The sequence below is a fragment of the Acanthochromis polyacanthus genome, chromosome 15, assembly GCF_021347895.1.
Source record: "Acanthochromis polyacanthus isolate Apoly-LR-REF ecotype Palm Island chromosome 15, KAUST_Apoly_ChrSc, whole genome shotgun sequence".
Classification (NCBI taxonomy): Eukaryota; Metazoa; Chordata; class Actinopteri; family Pomacentridae; genus Acanthochromis; species Acanthochromis polyacanthus.
In genome coordinates, this window is record NC_067127.1 from 10,952,098 (window position 1) to 10,972,176 (window position 20,079).

The 20,079-nt window shown below is 39.8% G+C and overlaps 1 protein-coding gene across 1 annotated transcript in view; it reads right to left on the reverse strand.

The window, feature by feature from the left end:
• Positions 1-20,079, reverse strand: part of zgc:171482 (zinc finger protein) — a 58,749-nt gene that overhangs the window by 34,867 nt on the left and 3,803 nt on the right. Inside the window, exons 2-3 of the mRNA XM_022190068.2 lie at positions 5,281-5,397; positions 1,265-1,357 (exon numbers count right to left, since the gene is read on the reverse strand). Coding sequence (XP_022045760.1) covers positions 1,265-1,357; positions 5,281-5,391 — 204 coding nt within the window. The 5' untranslated portion in view covers positions 5,392-5,397. The remainder of the gene's footprint in view (positions 1-1,264; positions 1,358-5,280; positions 5,398-20,079) is intronic.

Genomic DNA, 20,079 nt, shown 5'->3' on the forward strand with positions numbered 1-20,079 from the left:
GACCTCCTTAGCCATGGCCTGCAATAGTCAGATATAGTGCTGCTTGGCGCCGTCTGCCTCCACTAAATCTTACCAGAAACACAGCTAAGGCATAACCTCTCCTGGGAAAATTATAACACACAACTGCACAGCACAGATCAAACAAATATTCCCATAAGCACTTGGCTACAATGGTCAAGGCTCAGAGTGGACAAGCATAGCAAAGGATTAGAATGAGCAAACTCAGGGTTTTTTTTTTTTTGCCATCTGCATAGGATAAAGGACAAATTCACACATGCAAAGAGCTTCTCTTCCATGAATGTCTGTGCTGCTAATACAGTTTGTATTAACCCTCTGATCCTCAGGCACTTTCTGGCCATTTTTGGATTCATTTTTCTCTGCAATGTGAAGTCCTGCACCGCTATGGAAACAGCACAGCCGTGGCTAGAAGTAGAGAGAGCTCAGAAATGTATTCTATACAGTACAATACAGTTATAATGCCATAAACCAAGGAAAACAGCCCACAGGTGTTACCACTATTGACAAAAATACTATACATATATTATTCTCTACATGTGCAAATATCTTTATATTTTTATTTTCTTCTTCCTACAGTTATTTTACTATGCTCTTTTCCGTATTCTAAGAGTGACACTAACAGCTGAAACCCAAATTCCTTGCATGTTTTGTACATAACTGACCAGTAAAGCTGATTCTGATTGTACGTACTATAGGTATTTTGCAACTTATTTTTCATACATGTCCTGTTTGTTGTATGTAAACACAGCCTGCAATTTAGCCAAAAAGTCTCTTTCTGCTACATGACTGTTCGTCACAACTGAGTCACTAATAGCTTCTTATTTATATTGAGGAATGCAGAATATTTTGATTTTGAGTTACAGCAAACAGCTTATTTTTGGTGAATTTTTGAATCTAGCATGAAAAAACAAAGTGATTTTGATTAAATATCACACTTTTAAGCTACGATTTGCTCAATTTTTCTGCCGAAATGCCACCGATGAGTAGTTCAAGGACCATCAGAAAGTAAAAAAATCTGATGTATTTCTTCAATTGTGGAGATTTTTTTTTAAAGATAACAAGCCTATCAAACCTGCCAGCAGTTTTGGTATTGTAGTTCACAGGTTTACACTGCAAAACTGCCTTTTTAAGGACTTTAGTTCATCAATAATTACTAAAACCATATTTCAATTTTTAATTTTTATTCTGCAGTGAGATAATGCCATCAACACTGTCACGCACACAGACAAAGTGAGTGAGAGCTTACTGGGTTATCCGGCCTCAGTCTTTTGGAAGGAGGTCCTCCATCTTCAGGGTGAAGCATGTAGAACAGGCGAACCTTGTTAGCATGTTTCTTACTCTGAGAAAGAGGGAAGGAAAGAAAGAAAATCAGTCGGTGTAGTGAGTAGTTGTTTTTTTTTTTTATTGTCAACTGAGCCAAGTAAGAGAGAAAAAAAAAATCAATGACTGTCACTCCACCTTGGCATCCCCCTCCAAGCTTTTATCTCTGTTTCAGCTGATGATGCTAGCAGACATTTTGCCCCAGGCTCAGTGACTAATGGCTGCCTGGGCCAACCTCAGCTTTCTTGGGGCCCTGAGTAAGATGTTGAAGGAGGGAGGTTGAGGACTCTTTGCTTTATCTGTACTCACTGACATGTTGAAGTACTAAAGGGAGTGGGAGAGTAATCTGGACAGCCCAAATTATAGTAAAACTGAAATGATACTATCTTACATCAATTGAAAAAGCTGTAAGATGGAGAAACTTTTAGTGGAATACTATTGAAAACAATTCTATTGTATGTAGTGTTATATAATTTAGAAAAGCAGATCATACTTTGGGGATTCATGTTTCATCTATGTAATCTTTGATGCATTTTTGTGCTGGGTAATCACTTTCACTCCACCTGCGTGTGTGTGTCCTTGTTTGTCAGTGTTATAGGGCTTTATGGGGTATAATAAGCAGGATTATAACATTTATCTAGAAGGACAGTGAGCTGTCCTTGAAGCTGCTAACTGTCACTTTAATGCAGAACAATGAAAACCACTGGACAACCTGCAGGGCAAAGATTAGAAAAAGTGTATGTGTTTAGACAGTTCTGTGCATTTGTGTACCAGGTTGACACACCTATCTGGCTCCAGACATATCATTTCATTAGCATGCCCTGGCCTTCACTCCTTCCCACTACATAACTTCTGTCATTGTCTTTACATTCCATTGCTGCTGCCGCTGTTCTCGGGAGAATAGTGTCGACACGGTCAGAAAGATCACACTTTTACTGCCACATATGCAGGTTAAAGACATACTGTTGTGCAACAGAGTGCAGGAATGCAAGTCAAGAGTGCGACAAGGAGGAGCATCTCAGAAGAAAAATGTGGATTGATGTGAGAGGGATGTGATTAAATCAAAGCGACGCTCTTTGTCAAATGCTTTATCTGCTTCACCACTTCAATGTTTAATCCATATGATATGTGGAGTTCTGTTGTGTTGATGAACTTGTAAGTGCGTATCATGGCTGCACAGCACATAAAGAAAGTGGATGGGAGACTGTGACAAGACACTGTACTTGCTGCTCCATTGCTCAGATTGGATCTTGTGCCCCCAGGGGAAAAAAAGCCCCCCACCCACCACAACCACCTCACATGCCTCCTCACTTGTCACACTACTGTTAATGCGTGTTGTCAGGGCTTGTGTGTGTGTGTGTGTGTCGGTGCATCTGAGTGTACGTTTGTGTATATAGGTGTATAAATGGTCATGTGCTTTATGGCTCTGGGATATGGGCTAAAAGCAGGACCCTGTTTCACCATGGTTACCCTGCACTGACCATCAGCGCCCACCCCACTCTAATGGACTTTGCCTGTCTGTCCGTCTCTACTTTTTGTGTTTTCCCAAAAGATCAGATCAAGTTGCAGGAGACAGACAGAGCAGAGGACAACTATAGATGAATGTCTGCCACATCATCCTTGTGTGGTTATGTATACATGCAGATGTCAGATGGATTGCATTTAGAAATGATCTGGGAGATGATGTGCTGGTGGCCAATGGCACAGAACTTATGTAAAAGCAAAAGGATGCTGCCTAGCCTGTAGCGTCGTTCACTCAGTGCATTAACCCGTGTTTTTGAAGAAACTACACGAGCATATCGGTAGACATCCCAGCATTTATTGTTTGATAGATAATGTATAACTTTTTTAGTTTGAAAAGATTCCACATGTTGGAAAATTGCGGACTTATAATAAATATGGACCCTCTTTTTCCCCCAAATGACACCAGTCTTTTAACTTAGCATGAGTGACTTCCTGTATTGGCAGAAAAATTAACCAAATTTAAGCTTAAAATTGTGATATTTCATCACAATCACTTTATTCTCCATGTCTATGTTCAAAAAAAGTTTGCTCTAACCAAATTCTGTAAGAAACAAAAAATTCTACCCTCCACGTTGCAACCAAGAACTCATGGGTGACAAAGTTGCAACCAACAATCATGTCACAAAAACTTTTTGAACTTTGCTGAACTGGGGGCTAAACTGCACACTGTATTAAAATGGAGCTGATAGGACACAAACAAATAAGCAAATAAAAATGTGAGCAGTAAGACATTATTTTATATTTGGCATTTTTTTCCCAGCGCCTGGGGGCACTTGGAAATATGCTGCACATAATGATTCCTGTTTTTTTTTCACCATCTGTAAAATAAGTGATATTAAAAGACATTAAATTTGTTTTATCTTTTCTTATTTTTTTATGATTTGTGACATTATTAGGCTGTTATGCTGAACATAGTAGAGTTTGGAGACCTTTCTAATTCTAGCCAAGGTTGAGTTGTTTCCAAATAGGTGAAGGACTTTCTATTCCAGTGGAAAATGTGTCCACTGTGAATAAAAATGTGGAAAGAAAAGGGGGAAAAAAAACCACCCAGGAATTGCTTTAGATTCAAAGTAACTGGTTGTTTCTTTTCATGACAAGGAAAATGTCTGAAACAACAATGAAGGTCAGTGCTGAATTCACTGCTCATCACTGTGCAGTTAGAATTTTAAAAAGTCACGGGGAGCAGCCTTGGACTGACTCTGGTACAAAACGGCGCTGATAGAAGTGCGCTGCAGCACATTCAGCACGTAAGTGATGAACTGTAGTTCATTTATAACTTTACACAACTGGAAATGGTAATTAATCTGAAATGGAAGTTTATTTTTGAAGAAATTCCAAATTATTATTTTCTATTAAAACGTATTAGTTTGATAAATAAAAGAGGTTTATAGAACACACTACTTTCATTAAGCTGAAACAAATGTGCTTGTTCAAACAACTACAGATAAATTAAAAAAAAATCTGAATTCCCCAACTAAGACAAGGACACAAGATTGCAACATTTAATAAACATAATATCCGGTGGCTTCAGAAGAACAAATGTGCACATTTTAATTTTTTGACTCATTTTGAAGTTGAAATAAGCACGAGTGAAGCTGCTTTGCACTCGATCCTGACGGAATATTACATGCAAGATCTTCTTGCCTTCAAATTGTTTCCCGCCTCGTCTCCTTGATCTACTGACCTCTACAGAGACATTTTGTAACGGGTGAAACCGGCGACATGCAGTGACTCAGCTTGCCTGTTCATCTGTTCTGTTTTATTGTCATACTTAGGATGAGGGACAGAAATAGATGACTGCCAAGTGCATGTGGTAGGTACACATGTATCCAGACACATACACACTGTCGCTGTCCTTGCTTAAGTGTCTCCAGATAACGGCCTTGTCCTCATTAGTCTGCTTGTTAATCCCAATTGTGTCTTGTAATCAAGGACGACCTCGATGCAGGACTCGCATGCAAGCTCCGTATGAGCACGTGCGCACACACACACACACACACACACACACACACACACACACATAGGTCCTAGTTAAATAATGCAGCAGTTGATTATTTAATGGCCATCCATTAAATTACTCTGAGACAGTCTGCTGAAAGGTAAAACTAAAAAGTGTGTGTATGTTTGTTTGTGTGCAAGTAACTAGCATTACCATGCTGCATTAAGTCTATGTATAATGGATGAGCACAGTTTTGAACGGCACAAACCTAAATTGGTACAAATAAGGTTCTTGCAAAGTGCACAGTGCAGGAATCTGCCAGTGAAAGCAGTAATCGTGGCAACATTTTTTGCTGTTCTATGTCTTAGAAGCTTTATGTGTTCTTCCATTCCACCTGTCTGTGTGTGCGTGTGTGTGTGTGTGTGTGTTTTAGTCCTGAGCAACCTAAGAAAACACGTCCAAAACAGAGACAGACTCACCTCATAGTGAGCGGTGCGCTGGGACTCGGAGATGAGCTGGGCATTGCAGATGTTACAATAGCTCTCTGTGAACAAGCCTCCATCCACGACGCCCGCAGACTTCATCTTCATCTGAGACTACGCAAACACACACACGCGCACACACACACAGGCACCCAAACATATGCAAATAGGAATATGATTAAAATGCAGAACGGCATAAAATGTCAGTGAACCCTACAGTGTGTGTTAGAGGTGCATGGGAATGCAAATATCTTTTCTCAATTTAGAGATAGTTTTCCTTGAGAATGACAGATTCATGATGACAGTTCAGCCCAAAATATGTTGATCCTCTCTGTCAGAACATCCTCTCATGGCTGATTTTGGCTCCAGTCTTGGAAATGATGGCCTGAGGGCTCTGGCTTGAGTTTCAATATTTTACTTAGCAATGAACTTTTTTAACATTTTTTTTTTTTTACTCCTTTAGAAACACTGAATATGAAGGTGAAACAAAAAATACTACTTCAGCTACAGTTTTATTGCTAACGTAATGAACAAGGAAACCTGAATTGTAATTTTGAAATTATTGTTTAATTATCAGAAGGTAAATGTGGTCATTATACCAATGTGTTAACCTTGCAAATTATCAGCATGCTCTAATTTAAACTACATAATGTACCGTTAGGAGTTTCATTTTAAGAAATACATCAAAAATAATCTAGTGTAACCCTGTTTACAATGGAGTAGGACTTTCCTTCTCTGGCCTCAGCATTACAAAACACTTGAATCTTAGCTTTCTGGCCATCTTAAGAGATCAGATATTGTCAGCCAGCTTTATCTGTTGCTGCTTTGCCCTGGAGGTTGGAAGCTTGGAGTAGCAGCTGCAGAATTACAAGTGCTCTCTGTTTAATTTTCTTATTGCAATGTGAGACTGTACCGAAATCATGGCCACGACATTAAAGCACAAAGAACAAAGAGGACTCTAAAAGAAGCCATATTAGAATTCTTGTTTTGGATGTTTTTATCACACCGTTGTTTATATACAGTTTTCGGTTTAAGCTCCACTCTGAGGCTCCATTCATGATGTTCCAACAGTTTTTATGCACTTGGCTCGAGTCAGAAAGTGCCATGGCCTGTTCTTTGAACTTCTTTCACACTGTGCCACCTTAACAGCGTTCTGCTTCTTGACTCACATGTTTTAAACGGTCCGAATCACGACACTGCAGCCGCTGATTCCTTTACTTTTATCTGACCGATTTATCCTCACTTTTAACAAAATAACTAAACATTTCCAAGTCTAATGAGGGGTCTAACGTGAGGTGAAAGACAGTACTGATGCCCCATTTCCTTCATGCTTGCTGTAAAAAATGAGACTCAGTTGCAATGCTTTCTTTCTACCGCAGCTGATCATCATCTAACTAATCCCAATAAATCCAAAAATAATTACTCTCTATTATTAGACGTCAGTTCACGGGGCCAAATCAACTCAATGAATTAGCAAACTGAGAATATAATTGGCAATCAACACAAAAAAAAAGTAGCTCTCTCAGACGCAATCACAAAGAAAGCCTTTTAAACCTTCATCTGAAGATTTGAATTTTGACATGCAATTTGCCAGCAAAGAAAACTTTATCTGAAACCCATCATTTTTGCTCAGTGTTTCTGGTGTGCGTGTCTGCAAGGTTAAGGTCAGATCAACCTTAGAATCATTTTAGAAAAGGTTTTTATGTCGGCTTTGGGGATGGTTAGTTTGAGTGGAGCCTTTCTGTGTAGATTTTGCATTATCTCGCTCTGGTTTCCTTCTGCAGTCTAAAGACACGCTGTTGATTTAAAATATACTCTCTTTCCTGTCCAATCTCAACTGGTAAAGATTTCATCCTCCTGCAGCCCTCAGTGAGACAAAGCAGTGATAGCTAGCTGATGGACGTTCGCCTTGTCATGTGTGTTAATTTATCAGGCGTTTTTGACACTTAAAGGGCTCTAAAAATGTCTTGGTGCATGAATAGAAACCAAATATGAACAGATTTAGCAAAAAATGCACATATAACAACTATTAATACCACTGAATCACTACACCATACCACCTACTTTGCTTTACTGACCTCAGTTCCTCAGGGGTCATCATCCTCCTCTGTTTTCTTTTTTAATGAGCTAGTATTTCTGACTCATCTGAATATTCCGATATAATTTCACTAACGATGATTATATCGGACAAAGTTGCGTCCCTTTTAGAGAAATTAAGCCATAAATGTACAAATGACTCCAAAAAGGGGGATTCATTTGTTTGCACATCATTTGGGCATATTTGTGCAAACAAAACATTTTTGCTTCATTAATTGTCAGGTTCGAAGAATTGCACTTTGGAAAAATTAATTCCAATAAGTCCAAAAATAATGAGGCACAGAGGTTTCCTTGCACAAATGAGCACAAATGATGTATGAGCAAATGAGATATTTTGAAATAAATCTGATGCATCCGTAATAGAGCTATTCTTAAAATGTTTATATTTAAAATGGTTTGAGCACAAATTTCTATTTCCTGTGCAGAAGCAAATTCAAATTGTTCTATTCACATCTTGTACATGGAGTGCCGAGCTCATGGAGATGCGATGTTTGCACAAGGTTAACTAATACTCCGTAGAATTAATAAGAAAGTAGGTAATATGAAATACACAAACATTACAGCAGTATGGAACAGTTTCGATGTTAAGTCACAGCACAACAGGATTAGACAGTAATCAATAAGCTTGGCTTGTGACAGTCGCTTAATTGTTGACATTCTGACATGCTGTGCTTTACTTAGCTCTTGTACTTATATTTCTGCTGCCTTTGTTAAAGAAGTTATAGTGGCACAAGCAGTCACAAACATTCTCTGTTGGACTGTATTTGTTTGATAGTAGCCTGCATGCTGTTGAGAAAGTGCCAACTGCGGTGGAAGCAGGTGAAATTCCAACAGTGATGGTGCACCGCTCCTGGGAAACATTGTAACTCTTAAACTTACCAGAAGTTCTGAATGCTGGTAGGGAGTCAGAATGCTGTAAAGCCAAGAGTATCGCCATCAGGAACTTTGTTAAGGATTAGCCTCTGAAGTAAACTGTTAAAAAGGTCTCCAGCAAGATTCCCTGGTGAGAAGCAGTGTCTTAAAACCTCGTCAGCTCTGGGAATGCTCAGCCAGTAAAACCACAGAGACCTGAGCCACCCACTGGGAGCTGTGGCTCTGGGTTCTTAACAACCTGGCAGCAGTATTTTCTTTTGCTTTTATACAGAGTACTGTAATAGAAAATGGTTTAATGATGTGCTCTGGGGTCTTGTGTTCAATTTTCTATTCTCTTCATTATGGGTGCCCTGTAGGTACCACTCTGACAGGGTTAGGGTGAGTAATGGGTCTGTAGGGAATGGTCCAGGAACATCCACCATTAAACTGGATGAGGTCTTTTTGCCAAGGAAGCAGCAGAACTGAGGGCTTGCGGGGGCAAAGTGCTTCAAAACCCAAGAAACGCTGCTGCAGAGGTCAGCTTCAGCAGCTTTGAATGAATCAGACCTTTTGTAAAGCGCAGTGTCCCGAGAATCACAACATTAGTGATGAGATCAGACAAAATCTACTCCATGTGTCAGCAGGGAAAAGAGCTAGTGACAGGATTTTGTATTCTTTATCTCAACTCCAGTGTGTAATTACATTTAGCCAATGCATTTCCTCGGTTCCTACACACACACACACACACACACACACACACACACACACACACACACACACACACACGTTCAGCACACACTCCTTGCTGGTAATTATCTCTGTCTGTTCATCTTGTCTGTTGAGTGCACCTTGGACCTACAAGTCCATTATCTAATTGAACCTAGAAACCAAGCTATATATTTTAAAATTAATAGGAAATGCATCTGATTTAGTGCCACAAATTTCACTATCACCTTTGCCTGAGCTCAGTTAGTTATACATGCCTGTGAGGCGTGGAATTCATTCTGAAATGCCACAGATGACAAGTTGCAAACTTGTTTTGTCTAGAGAGCCTGGATGCATTATTACCTCCAAAATGGGAGGTGTCCTATGAGGCACAATGGAATGGATATTTTACAAACTGACACATTACATTTGCTGTAGAATTTGCAACCTCCCAGAATATTGTCTCAAGAAAAGACCTTGCACTCTCGGCCTGGATAAGGCGAGGCAGACACGAATCTATCTTTTAATCTTTGGGCTAATTATAAGTGTTTGTGACTGCAGTGCAGAAATATCCTTATCTCTCTAATATCTCCATTGCCTCTGACTATTACATGCAAGATGGAGGATGTGGACTAATTAATAGAGGCAATCTGTTGGTGAGATTAATGGAATGGCAGACCCAATGAAGCGAAAAGATGGAGACACAGATAGCGGGAAACATAATGAAAGAAGGTGAGAAGAGAAAAGAGAAGGTAGGGAGGGAGAAGGGAGGCTTAATAGGGGCACCAAGCATTTAATTTATTGCAACGTAAGTGTCAATTTTGAAAATATAATGAATCGCAAACAAGTCAGTATTATACACAGCATGTATTATATTTGGTATCAGTGGAAACTTTAATTTCAGTTAGTCTTTTCTTTTCTCCTTGGTACTAATTTGCATCTTATTTTTCACTCAGATGCACATAAAGGTCATAGAAAACGATTTAATCTTTTATGACACAGGTGTGCAACAAGTTAAGACAGTTTATATATAGATGATACACGGGAGTGGAAGCTGATATCTTGTCATCGCCCAGAAAGAAGGTTCTGGAAGACAGCTTTCTTAATCAGCTTCTTACTGTGGGTATTATGTGAACACAAAATGTTTTGCCAGATTTGGAACAGTTTAGTAAAGGACTTGACCATTCGTACCAAAGATTATAAAGATTTTGTTGGCAATCTGTGTAATCGTTGCTGTACTCTTTGTGGGAACACTTGTGCACAACTTTACATACTGTCAGAATAAGAATGGGATTGATCCTCAGCCTTGGGATTTGTGGACAACCTGTTTGAGTCCGCCTGTCCATCAACATGCTGACTTTGTGACAAAAGCACTCAGAAGCCAGAACTAAAATTACTTCATGATTATCTGAGTACTGCATCAGACAACACCAGTCCTTAAACTCAGCTTTCATTTTCATCTCAGCTACACACATGTAACGTTTTGTATCTGGGTAACGGTTGTGACACTATTGTGTTGATAGAAATCTGTCCACAAACAGACAGAGTACTCAAACTGCCTTTGTGTTTATTCCTTTCACAGTACAGACAGACTCTCAAGGTGAGAAGAAAAGTCTTTCAAAACAATGGAGCAAACCTTTTGTAAAGGATTCTGTCAACAGGCATTCTGGGATTCTGCAGGAAGAACTAATCACTTCAATGAACACATCTGATCGGACACAATATCAAAACTGCCTGCCTATTATTGTCCGGCCAGTGAGGTCATTGACATGAGACCTCTCAGGGTGTTCTGTACTGTCTGGGTTTGAAACATTCTCAGCTGATCCTTTGGGGCCTTCAGGGATTAGACTTGTACTTTCAAGGCCCTTATGGAGTGCTGTTGTCATAGGGGAGTGTGTTTGGTCTGCAAAAATGTTTGTGTGGGTGTCAACATGAGATCAACATGAATTCCAGGACCCAAGGTTTCCCAACGGAACATTACATCGTAATGAGACAATTAATGTTGTTCACTTCACCTGTCAATGGGTTTATGGTTGTGTGAACATGATTATTAAAAATCAACGAGTCAATAAAACATAGCACATAAGGGGGAGGTTGGGGTGCTGATGGGAGCTGCAGTAGGAAGGGGTTCTGTGGTATGTTATGTTATAATGGTGGTGATGACACCTCTATGAAGATGATTGGATTAAGCAAGCCACACAGCTGCTAATGAGACAGTTATGATGCACACATGAAACAGCTGATGCCAAGCGGCCAATTCAAGCTCGTTTTGGATGCTGTTTCTGAAGCAATGCTATGCTTCATTTGTGACTATTTCAGAAGGCTGCTGTTATGTCTGTTCACAGGTTTGGTGCAAGTGGTGCTCAGCTGGAAAAAGGAAAGTTTGCATACTTCTCCGTAGCTATCTGACAGTTGGTAAATCATCTGGTTATATATTGCTAATCAATTTAAATCAAATCCAAATGATGCTGATGAGGCAGATTATTACAGTTTTAAATCATTAAAAAGAATATTTAAGGCTGTTCTTCAAAGCTTTTAACTATGATTATGTCTTATCAAATTGTGATAATTTAATGTTACAAGGAAATGGTTCTCAGGTGATTTCTAAGAGTAGAATTTAGTGATCAAGAAGTAGATAGAGGCTGTCAAACTACATGTAGAATGAATTCCATAATGTGTGCTGAGAGGGGGACCTGCTTTAGGAGAGTCAAACAAAACCTGTGGATAAAGCATAGATTGTGATCTGAATCTGAAATAGACAGGTAAGCAGGAAGGCATTCAGGAGAAATACCAGGCTCAGGCAAACCCAGCAAAGTAATCTGACAGAGTTGTGGATGTGGACAGCAGGAGAGCTGATTTGGAATGTGAGGTAGGTGTGGCAGACGGGTGACATGGGAACAGGAAGGGGACATCTGGCAGGCGGATTGGGTGAAACACAAACAGACTGAAAATGTGGCAACATTTGCAAGAGAGGTGAATGTTGATATATATATGAATAAAAAAGTCAAAATGTCTAACAGTTAACGTGAGGAAAGAGATGAATTTCATACAGAAACAGCAGCTCAGATTAAAAATGAAAAAGTCCTAAACTCAATTAGACACGGGACGGCAAAAACTAGACGAGTCTCACATGAAAGCCTGAGGCATCTGACGACAGAATGAACCTAAAGGGGATTCTCTTTTAAGAACACATCAAGTATTTAACATCGATGTGAACCCCGAGCCCTCCCTGAAATCTCAGCCGCTGGCCCACCATTCATTAAATAGCTGGCATTGAATTGGATGTGCCTTTTTGTTCTTTCCTAATAAATGCAACCACTGAGGCTGTTTTCTGTCGCCTGGGCTTAGAATATTAATTAGGCTGTAATATTTCTTGCAACTAGATAGTGTTGTGCTAAATGAGAACCCTATTGTATTGACAGATATATAACGTTTTACACCAGTGGGGAGCTTCAGAGACACCACTCCTATTACAAATACATTCTGAGCTCTTTTACTGGCCTGACAACACAGCTTTATTGGTAAAGAGTGTACTGAGGATGAACTTGTGAAAGACAAAAAGCGGTAGTGAAAAATGTGCCAAACTTTATAGAGGGCAAGAGAGACTGAGAGATGAAAACTGAGAACAGCAGGTGGTTTGGGTAGCTGGGCTTCTTTTGAGATCCTTCCTTCCTAGTTTCCTCCGTTTGTACATTGGCTGCTCTGAACTGCACTGGACTGTCTGTTCCCCTATTTCACTTTTTCTCATTTTATACAACCCCTTTCTCATTTGAGATAAAGTACTGCTCTGATTTAACTGTCAAATTATGCATACAGATGATGAAATATTGACATCAGCCTGTGAGCCAATGACCTGTCTAATGAGTCACTAGTGGGAATAACAAGAGAAGGGGTAGCAGGGTTAATAATATGGAACTCTATATCGCAAAGGCACTCCGCTGTGTCACTTTGATGTTTCACATTACAATTTTTTTCCTGTTTCGCTCCTGGTAATGTAATCTTTCCGAACAGTGTCTTCTCCTTCGCCTGCCCCACAACCGCCACACTCCCTCCAAGATTCATAACCCTCCCCTTTGTATAGTAGCAATCAAAGGTACTAGACTGAGGGAATAAAGTCTTCAAAGGAGCCACAGCCTGAGTCTGAATCCAAACCCGCATTCATTCTGTTTTCACTGCAGGAGCTTGCTTTGTACTGTTCTTGCTAAATACTGCAAACTGCATACATACACAACCTCAAATACAGCTGGGGTACAAACGCACAACTGTGGAATATAAAACTAAGAGATAAAAGCCAAAAATCTCAAACAGACAAATATGCAATCAGGATTCCTGTCTGTTCCTCAGAGGTCATTTAAAGATAATTTTAGACTCAGTTATCATCAGTGAGTGTTTTATGTCTTTCTCTACCTTCGCTCAATGTTTGTTGTGCAGCAAATTGCATTTGAGCTTGATTCTCCTGTCTGAGTTGGAGCATCTTGATACTGATAGTCTGAAACCATCGCACATAGCCACACTTTGTTTGCCATCTCTTTGCCTCCCTTTCCTCATTTCTGTTGCCTTCTTTCTCTCCCAGTAGTGGAAATATGGCCTCTAGGGCAGGGATTATTCATGAGGGATGGTGTAGGCTAGACTTATCTACTCCTGGGAGAGAAGAACAGATAAGCTACTGTATCATGCACCTTATACTGGAATGAACTGCAATGCATCTTGAAGTTACAGATACTTATTCCTCTGAGGACTGCATACTACTTTTTATATTATTTCAAAGATACCTTAGATGTGTATGTTTATTCTCAGCTCTTTCGCGCGAAAGAAATGATCGTCTTAATGAGAAAGAGGCTTTGCCCATTATTTACTGTATTTTCTCCTATGCTATTAGATTTTGGTACTGAATATCTGACAAACTGCAATATGTCTATTGCACAAAGAGCATAAAAAATTATAGAAGAATGTCTTTTTAGTTATAATAGCGATGTTGCTCTCGTTAAGGGAAAGTTGGTTGGTCAGACGGTTCATCACTTTGGCCCAGACTAAGATTTCAGTAGTTACAGTATTATGTTTAGACAGTCATTGTTTCAACAAAATAATCTGAAATAATTTGGCGATCATATGGCATTTTCATTGGATGGTTGCATCCCCTCAAGAAGAACTGTAATAACTTTGGTGATCCCATTATGGTGATTTTAAACTTATATAGTTTACACGGTCATATCTACTTGATGGATTGACAGTATTTTGTATAAATATTCATGGCTGACTCTAGTGATCCTCTGTCTCTATCCTGAGCTACAAATGCACGCCTTTGAATGAAATGTCCTATTCATGTCCTTCAAAGGATGAATTATAATAACCCTGCTTGTCATATAACGGCATTATCGGGCAAAAAACATCCTATCATTCCTATTACTCAATCACTTATCACTTACGCTGATATTCCCATCAGCCCAAGTGTAACTCGTGTACAAATGATGAGCATTGCAGCGTATTAGAAATGTCAATGTGAGCATGTTAGCATTCAGCATAATATACCGCACTGCAGGATTTGTTCAGGTACAGTATGAAGCTATAACTCATCCATGCTTTGAAAGCCCAACACGTAGTCATTGTGGTTACAAGGGCAAAATGCAGGAAAATGGGCTTGAAGTGTAAAAATACTCTTAGTGTGGTGCTGTGCAGCCGGTGTAGACAGCTGAACTGATTAAAATAGGAGCATATCTGTTCCATCAGAGGTGTGTGAGATGGGATACTTTGTGTAGATACAGTTTTATTAGTTTTGCTATCTTGCGATTTGTGTTTCACCGATACACAACCAATGGCAGTGACAAATGAAGTGACTGATTGCTTGAATGATTTACTGAGATTCACTGAGATACTGTGAAGAGGTTTACCACCTCATGTGCAAATGCCATTTATTCTGCTCACGTAGGGGATATTACAGGGACATAGCACAACAATGAGATGAAAATGACATTAAATTTTCTGGTTGCTTTTTTTGTAAAAGAATTTTTAAAGTTTAAATATTGGTGTTCATCAGTGAATAAAAAGCAATGACCGGTAGGTCGCCACCAGAGCTCTTTAAAGGTCAATCCACATAGAAAGCATTTTTAGACACTGGTCACTTGCTCATCTCGCGGACAACATTGACTACTTTTCTATTCAATGTATCAGTCCACACAAACTACAAGACGGATGTCATCTGCACACTTAGTGAATGTCGTCCTCCATTGACTTTTTGCGTTGTGAAATTTTAATGGAATTTGCAATGATCGATCGGGCATCAGCTTTCCAAATTTGTCTTTCAATCTAGAATATCTATAAAATTAAGGAAACCAAATATGAAAACCTTGTTGTCTTTTTTCTGTTGAGCCATTGTTATCCAGTATGTTCAGTAAACAACAGAAGTGAGTACATCCATTTACAACATTATTTAAATGCCAAATGACTCAAAACTGAATCATTTCTAAGCAACTGCATTGTTCAAAGTTGACAAGTAGATAAGATCCTCTTCTGAACTACCACAAACAACTACTTCAGACAGACTATATAAAAATACACACCCACAAAAGTGAATACAGCTGTGATCACTGACACACACATTTTAAAACTCTGCGATCATTCCAAAAAAATGGAGAACACCTGTGATTTCCAGTTAGCCTAATTACATAAAGGTGGTTATAAAATGAACAGTGAACACCAGAACTTTCTTGGTTTTAGACTGTGACTATGGGCTGTGTCTTTCGGCATGTCTGCATCGTGGCTTCACATGGAAAGGAGTTGCCTGGGGAACTAACAAAAATCTGACTGTGACAGTCTCACAAGGAAGATAAATGACCAATAAAAACATCAGTGGAAACAATGTCGCTGCAGCGATCAGGAGATATCGAACACACCGTGGTGGCACTAATCAGAGCTGCACTGGTCATCCTCCTAAATTGATGCCACTGACAGTTTGCGACATGCGCAATCTTAGTCTTTAAAACAGAAAGACAAGCACTTCAGTCTTTCTCTGACACCTCACACAACGCGAGGAACATTGCAGAACATCAACCTTTATAGATGCCGTTCAAGAAAAACATCCTTTTTAGCACAAAATTGCAAGACTAAGCGTTGCTAAGCTACATGAATAGAAGTCTAATAAATGCTGGAAGTACATTCTTTGGTCAGATGAGATAAAAAATAAATTTGTTCAGTTGACTCAGAGGGGGTCCAGCATGTTTCCTGTAAACCTACTCACTACCACAGTGAGTACGTAGTCCCACCAGTGGAACATGGAGGTGGGAGTCTGATGACATGGGCCTGCATGTGTGCCAAAATTGTTGGGGAAATGACATTTATAAATGGCACCATGAATGACTTTGAATAAACCAAAAACGCTGGCTGATAAGATAACTCCCAGTTGGCAGAAGCTTGGCAGAAGAGAAATATTCCCTAATGATAACCATCCAGAGCACACTGCCAAAATCTCCCAAGTTTCTAAAGAAGAACACAGTGGAATCTATGACCTCGCCAAGTGTGTCGCCTGACTGGAATCCAGCAGACCTGTATAGGAAATCTAAACTGTTAATTTGTATTGTGACATGAGAGGAAATGTACTGCTCAGCTTAGAAGTAAAGTAATTGCTGTAAAGTGATACAAGCTTGAATCATTTGACATTTAAGTGATACTGCGTTCACTTCTGTGGTATACTATCAATGCTGCCAGTCAGTCTTGTGAAGACTGGACGCTTTCCTTTCAGCTCTTCGGTGCTGCTGACAGACAGAAAAGCTAGTTCTGAGGGCAGAGACGCCAATCGGAGGTCACGGTTGGTGTGGATTGAATAGATCAAATGCTTTAGTAGCGCTTATGTGCCACTCATGTCTCGCTTTTAACGTGGATTTGCAGTAGGCCAGATCCAGTTTGTAAGGCAAACTATCGATTTGTTGCCTCCATTCATCTCATTTATTTAGATTTTATAACCTATCTGCCTTTATAAGACCATTTTATGCATGAGGGTCTGGAAGTTTTATCTCTGAAAATCTCTCTCTGTGGACCATTAGATGTTAATGGTATTAATAGCAGATCTAGCGCTTTAGGCCACAATATGGACTCATTAGAGGGTGAAAGAAGACTATTACCCAGGCAAAGTTAGGTTTTCCTGGTTTAACCGAGCACATCTCCGCCTCAGTGTGTCTTTCTGAGTGTGTGTGTTAAGCAACAGACTCTTAGGCAAACTGAGTTAATGGTGGGAGACAAAAGCCGGCCTGGAGTTTCAATGGGGGCTGTTACGCTACTGTAACATATGGGAAATGCTATGCTGCATGGCCATAAAACTGTTGGGGTCTATCTGTTCCATTAGCAACTAATTGCACAGTTTTTCTACTTTGGCACATTTGGCCCAGATGTTCTTCTCCTGTTCCGTGTGACTTTCCTCATAATGTTTTCATCTTTACGTTTTCACCCTGAAAGTGTGAGGACAACTACAAACTAAACAGAGTCTTGGGTTTTGCACCAAGATTCTCCCAGATACTGCAGTGATATCAAAGCATACTCTGAGGATCCAGCAAAAACAAGAAAATGTGTGTGTGTGTGTGTGTGTGTGTGTGGGGGGGGGGGGGGTCAATAAAAAGAGGGACTTAAACATGGTATTGCACTGCGCACAAAAGAACGCACTTCAAGGATTTTGGCTGTTGGCAGCAAATAAATTCCTCAGTTTACAGTATTAAACATACAGCTATGCACATCTATAGAGCCCCTTTTTGTATGCTGTGAGTAAAAGTGAGATCAGAGCGCCCAGGAATAATGTTCTAATTCAATATTTCATAGATGCATTTTCCCAAACCCAAACAAAAACATTATACTGTATTTCCAAGTACAGTATGCATTATGCGAACAGACTAGAGCGAAACTGCACAAACAGATTTCCCACGAGGCAACATTTACCTCAACACAAAAGACATAAGTTGGAGTGAGAATTGCAAATAGTACATTCAGAAAGATGCCGGAATGACAAATAAGACGTGTAAGAGAAATCGGGCATAAAATTGCGATGAGTGGAACAAGTGAAGTGAAACAAGCCAAATAATGCTTTGTAATAACTTTCCTCCCCCTGCATCTTCCAATCCTTCCTTCTTCTCTTTGTTCCCATTATTGAATTGACATGACTGCAAACAGCTAATTAACAATATGACATTTTCTCTCTCACTAATTAGTAAAATAAGCTCCTTGTTCTCCGGCACAAAAGGCTCAGCCAATACGAATATCACATGGCGTAATTCAATTGAACAGCCCCTGCTTACTGCAAGTCTGCTAGCTTGACTATGAAGCAGGTGTATTAATAGGTACAGCACAATATAGCTGAGAGTTGATGATGTATTTTGGTCCTCGGGGGACATGTGTGCAAATATCATTGTAGGATCAGCTGTCGATCACAGGGCTTCTGCTTTATATGCGTTGGTGTGTTTAAGTGTCTGTAAAGTGTCTGAGTAAATGTGAATTTGCTGCAGGCATCCATGTATAAAAGCTGAGGTGATACACCTATTAAGACTCCTTTTGTATGAGGTGTGTGTCAACTCACGCAAGTCAACGAGTGAAGTATTTTCTTGTGCAAAAACACTTATCTGTTGCTTTATGCATGCCAGCTGTATAATCTACTGTGTAACTTTTTTTGGGATGATTTGCAAAAAGGTGGGTTGGCATTATTGTTAAGCAACTGTGGCAAAGATGAAGGATATTTCTGGTTACTTCCAGGGTTGGCTTATGGCATGTTTTGTTGAGATTGCCATCATGACGACTGCTCGTGCTTAACTTTCACACTGCAGAGATTTTTGTTTGCTCAGTTCGCAGGTAGCTTTGTTCTCTAAAAGCCAAATCTGTGTGCACACACAGGTCTGGGTGACAAGTCCATCATCTGCCCAAGTGCTGGATGTCCTCTGTGGCAGCCTAACATGTGTGACCATGTGCTCAGAAAGCTCAATAAAAGCTTGTTTTGAGGTGAGGTTGAGAGAGTCACTTTTCAGTTATTCACACGTTTGTGATTCATCTTTAGGATGCTAAAGTTGTGATTGAAGTGGCTGCTGCCGGACTTCGCAGGAGCTTTGATTTGTACATCGTTGGCATCCAAACACAGCAGAAAGTTAAACCCTGCAGATATGCCATGCTACGTCCGCCCACTTTGCTTGGAAGGCAACGAACTCCAGCAGCAGGATATGCCATAGCACTTGGCCCACCTCAGGAATAATCACTGACATGATGCTATACAGCTCAGTCGGTAACAAGATGCTATATAGTGTAAAAAGTCAAAGTTACAGCCAGCCTTTCAGAAACACCCACAGGAGTCCTGTGTGTTTTTCTGTTCAATATAAGGGCCATTGTGATGCATCCACATAGGAGACAGACATGCAACTATTTGTAAGATGAATGAAACCACGTCTGCAGCCACGTTACATTGAAAATACAGATTTTTGGCTTCTGGGTTCAAGTGTTACAGCTTGCTTGGCCCCTTGAGATTTTGTTGGAGAACAGTGTTTGCATGAACTTGAGCTACAAGAACAGGGAAGCAATCAATGGCATTGATTATGGTACTCAACAGTCAACTGATCAAACAAGAAAATAAATCCCGCGCTGAAAAGAAAAACAGCGAAACCTTTGAGAAGCTTTACATTAATCTGAAGGTAATGAGCTATCAGAAAAAGAAATAACCTGACAATGAAACAAACTCAAAACAAAGAAAAAAACTCACTAGCATTTAAAAAAAATGCATTCACCCACGCACCACACTGCCCCAAAACCAATACCTACAACTACTTTTTCAGTCGCATTCATTTTGCCTCCTTTGCCATATGATTCACAAACTACAACATGTTTTCTAAATCTGTGTATAAGGTTGAAGTGGAAACTGAAGCTGAGAAGGCGGCATTTGTTTCTTTTCGCTTTGAGGAATATTTCAAGTATTAAAGCAAAGGAACTAAAAGCCTTTAAAAGAACACAAATCTTGCAATTGTTACATGATTTGTTATATATTCTCCATCTACAAAGAACGCATGCATGTGTTTTAACATCATGCTGCATTGTGTTTATGTTCTGTGTAAATTATAACCAAACAAACATCCACACGGGGAATATGCTATTGATATGTATGAGCTTAGGCTGCATGCTGTGCTAGTG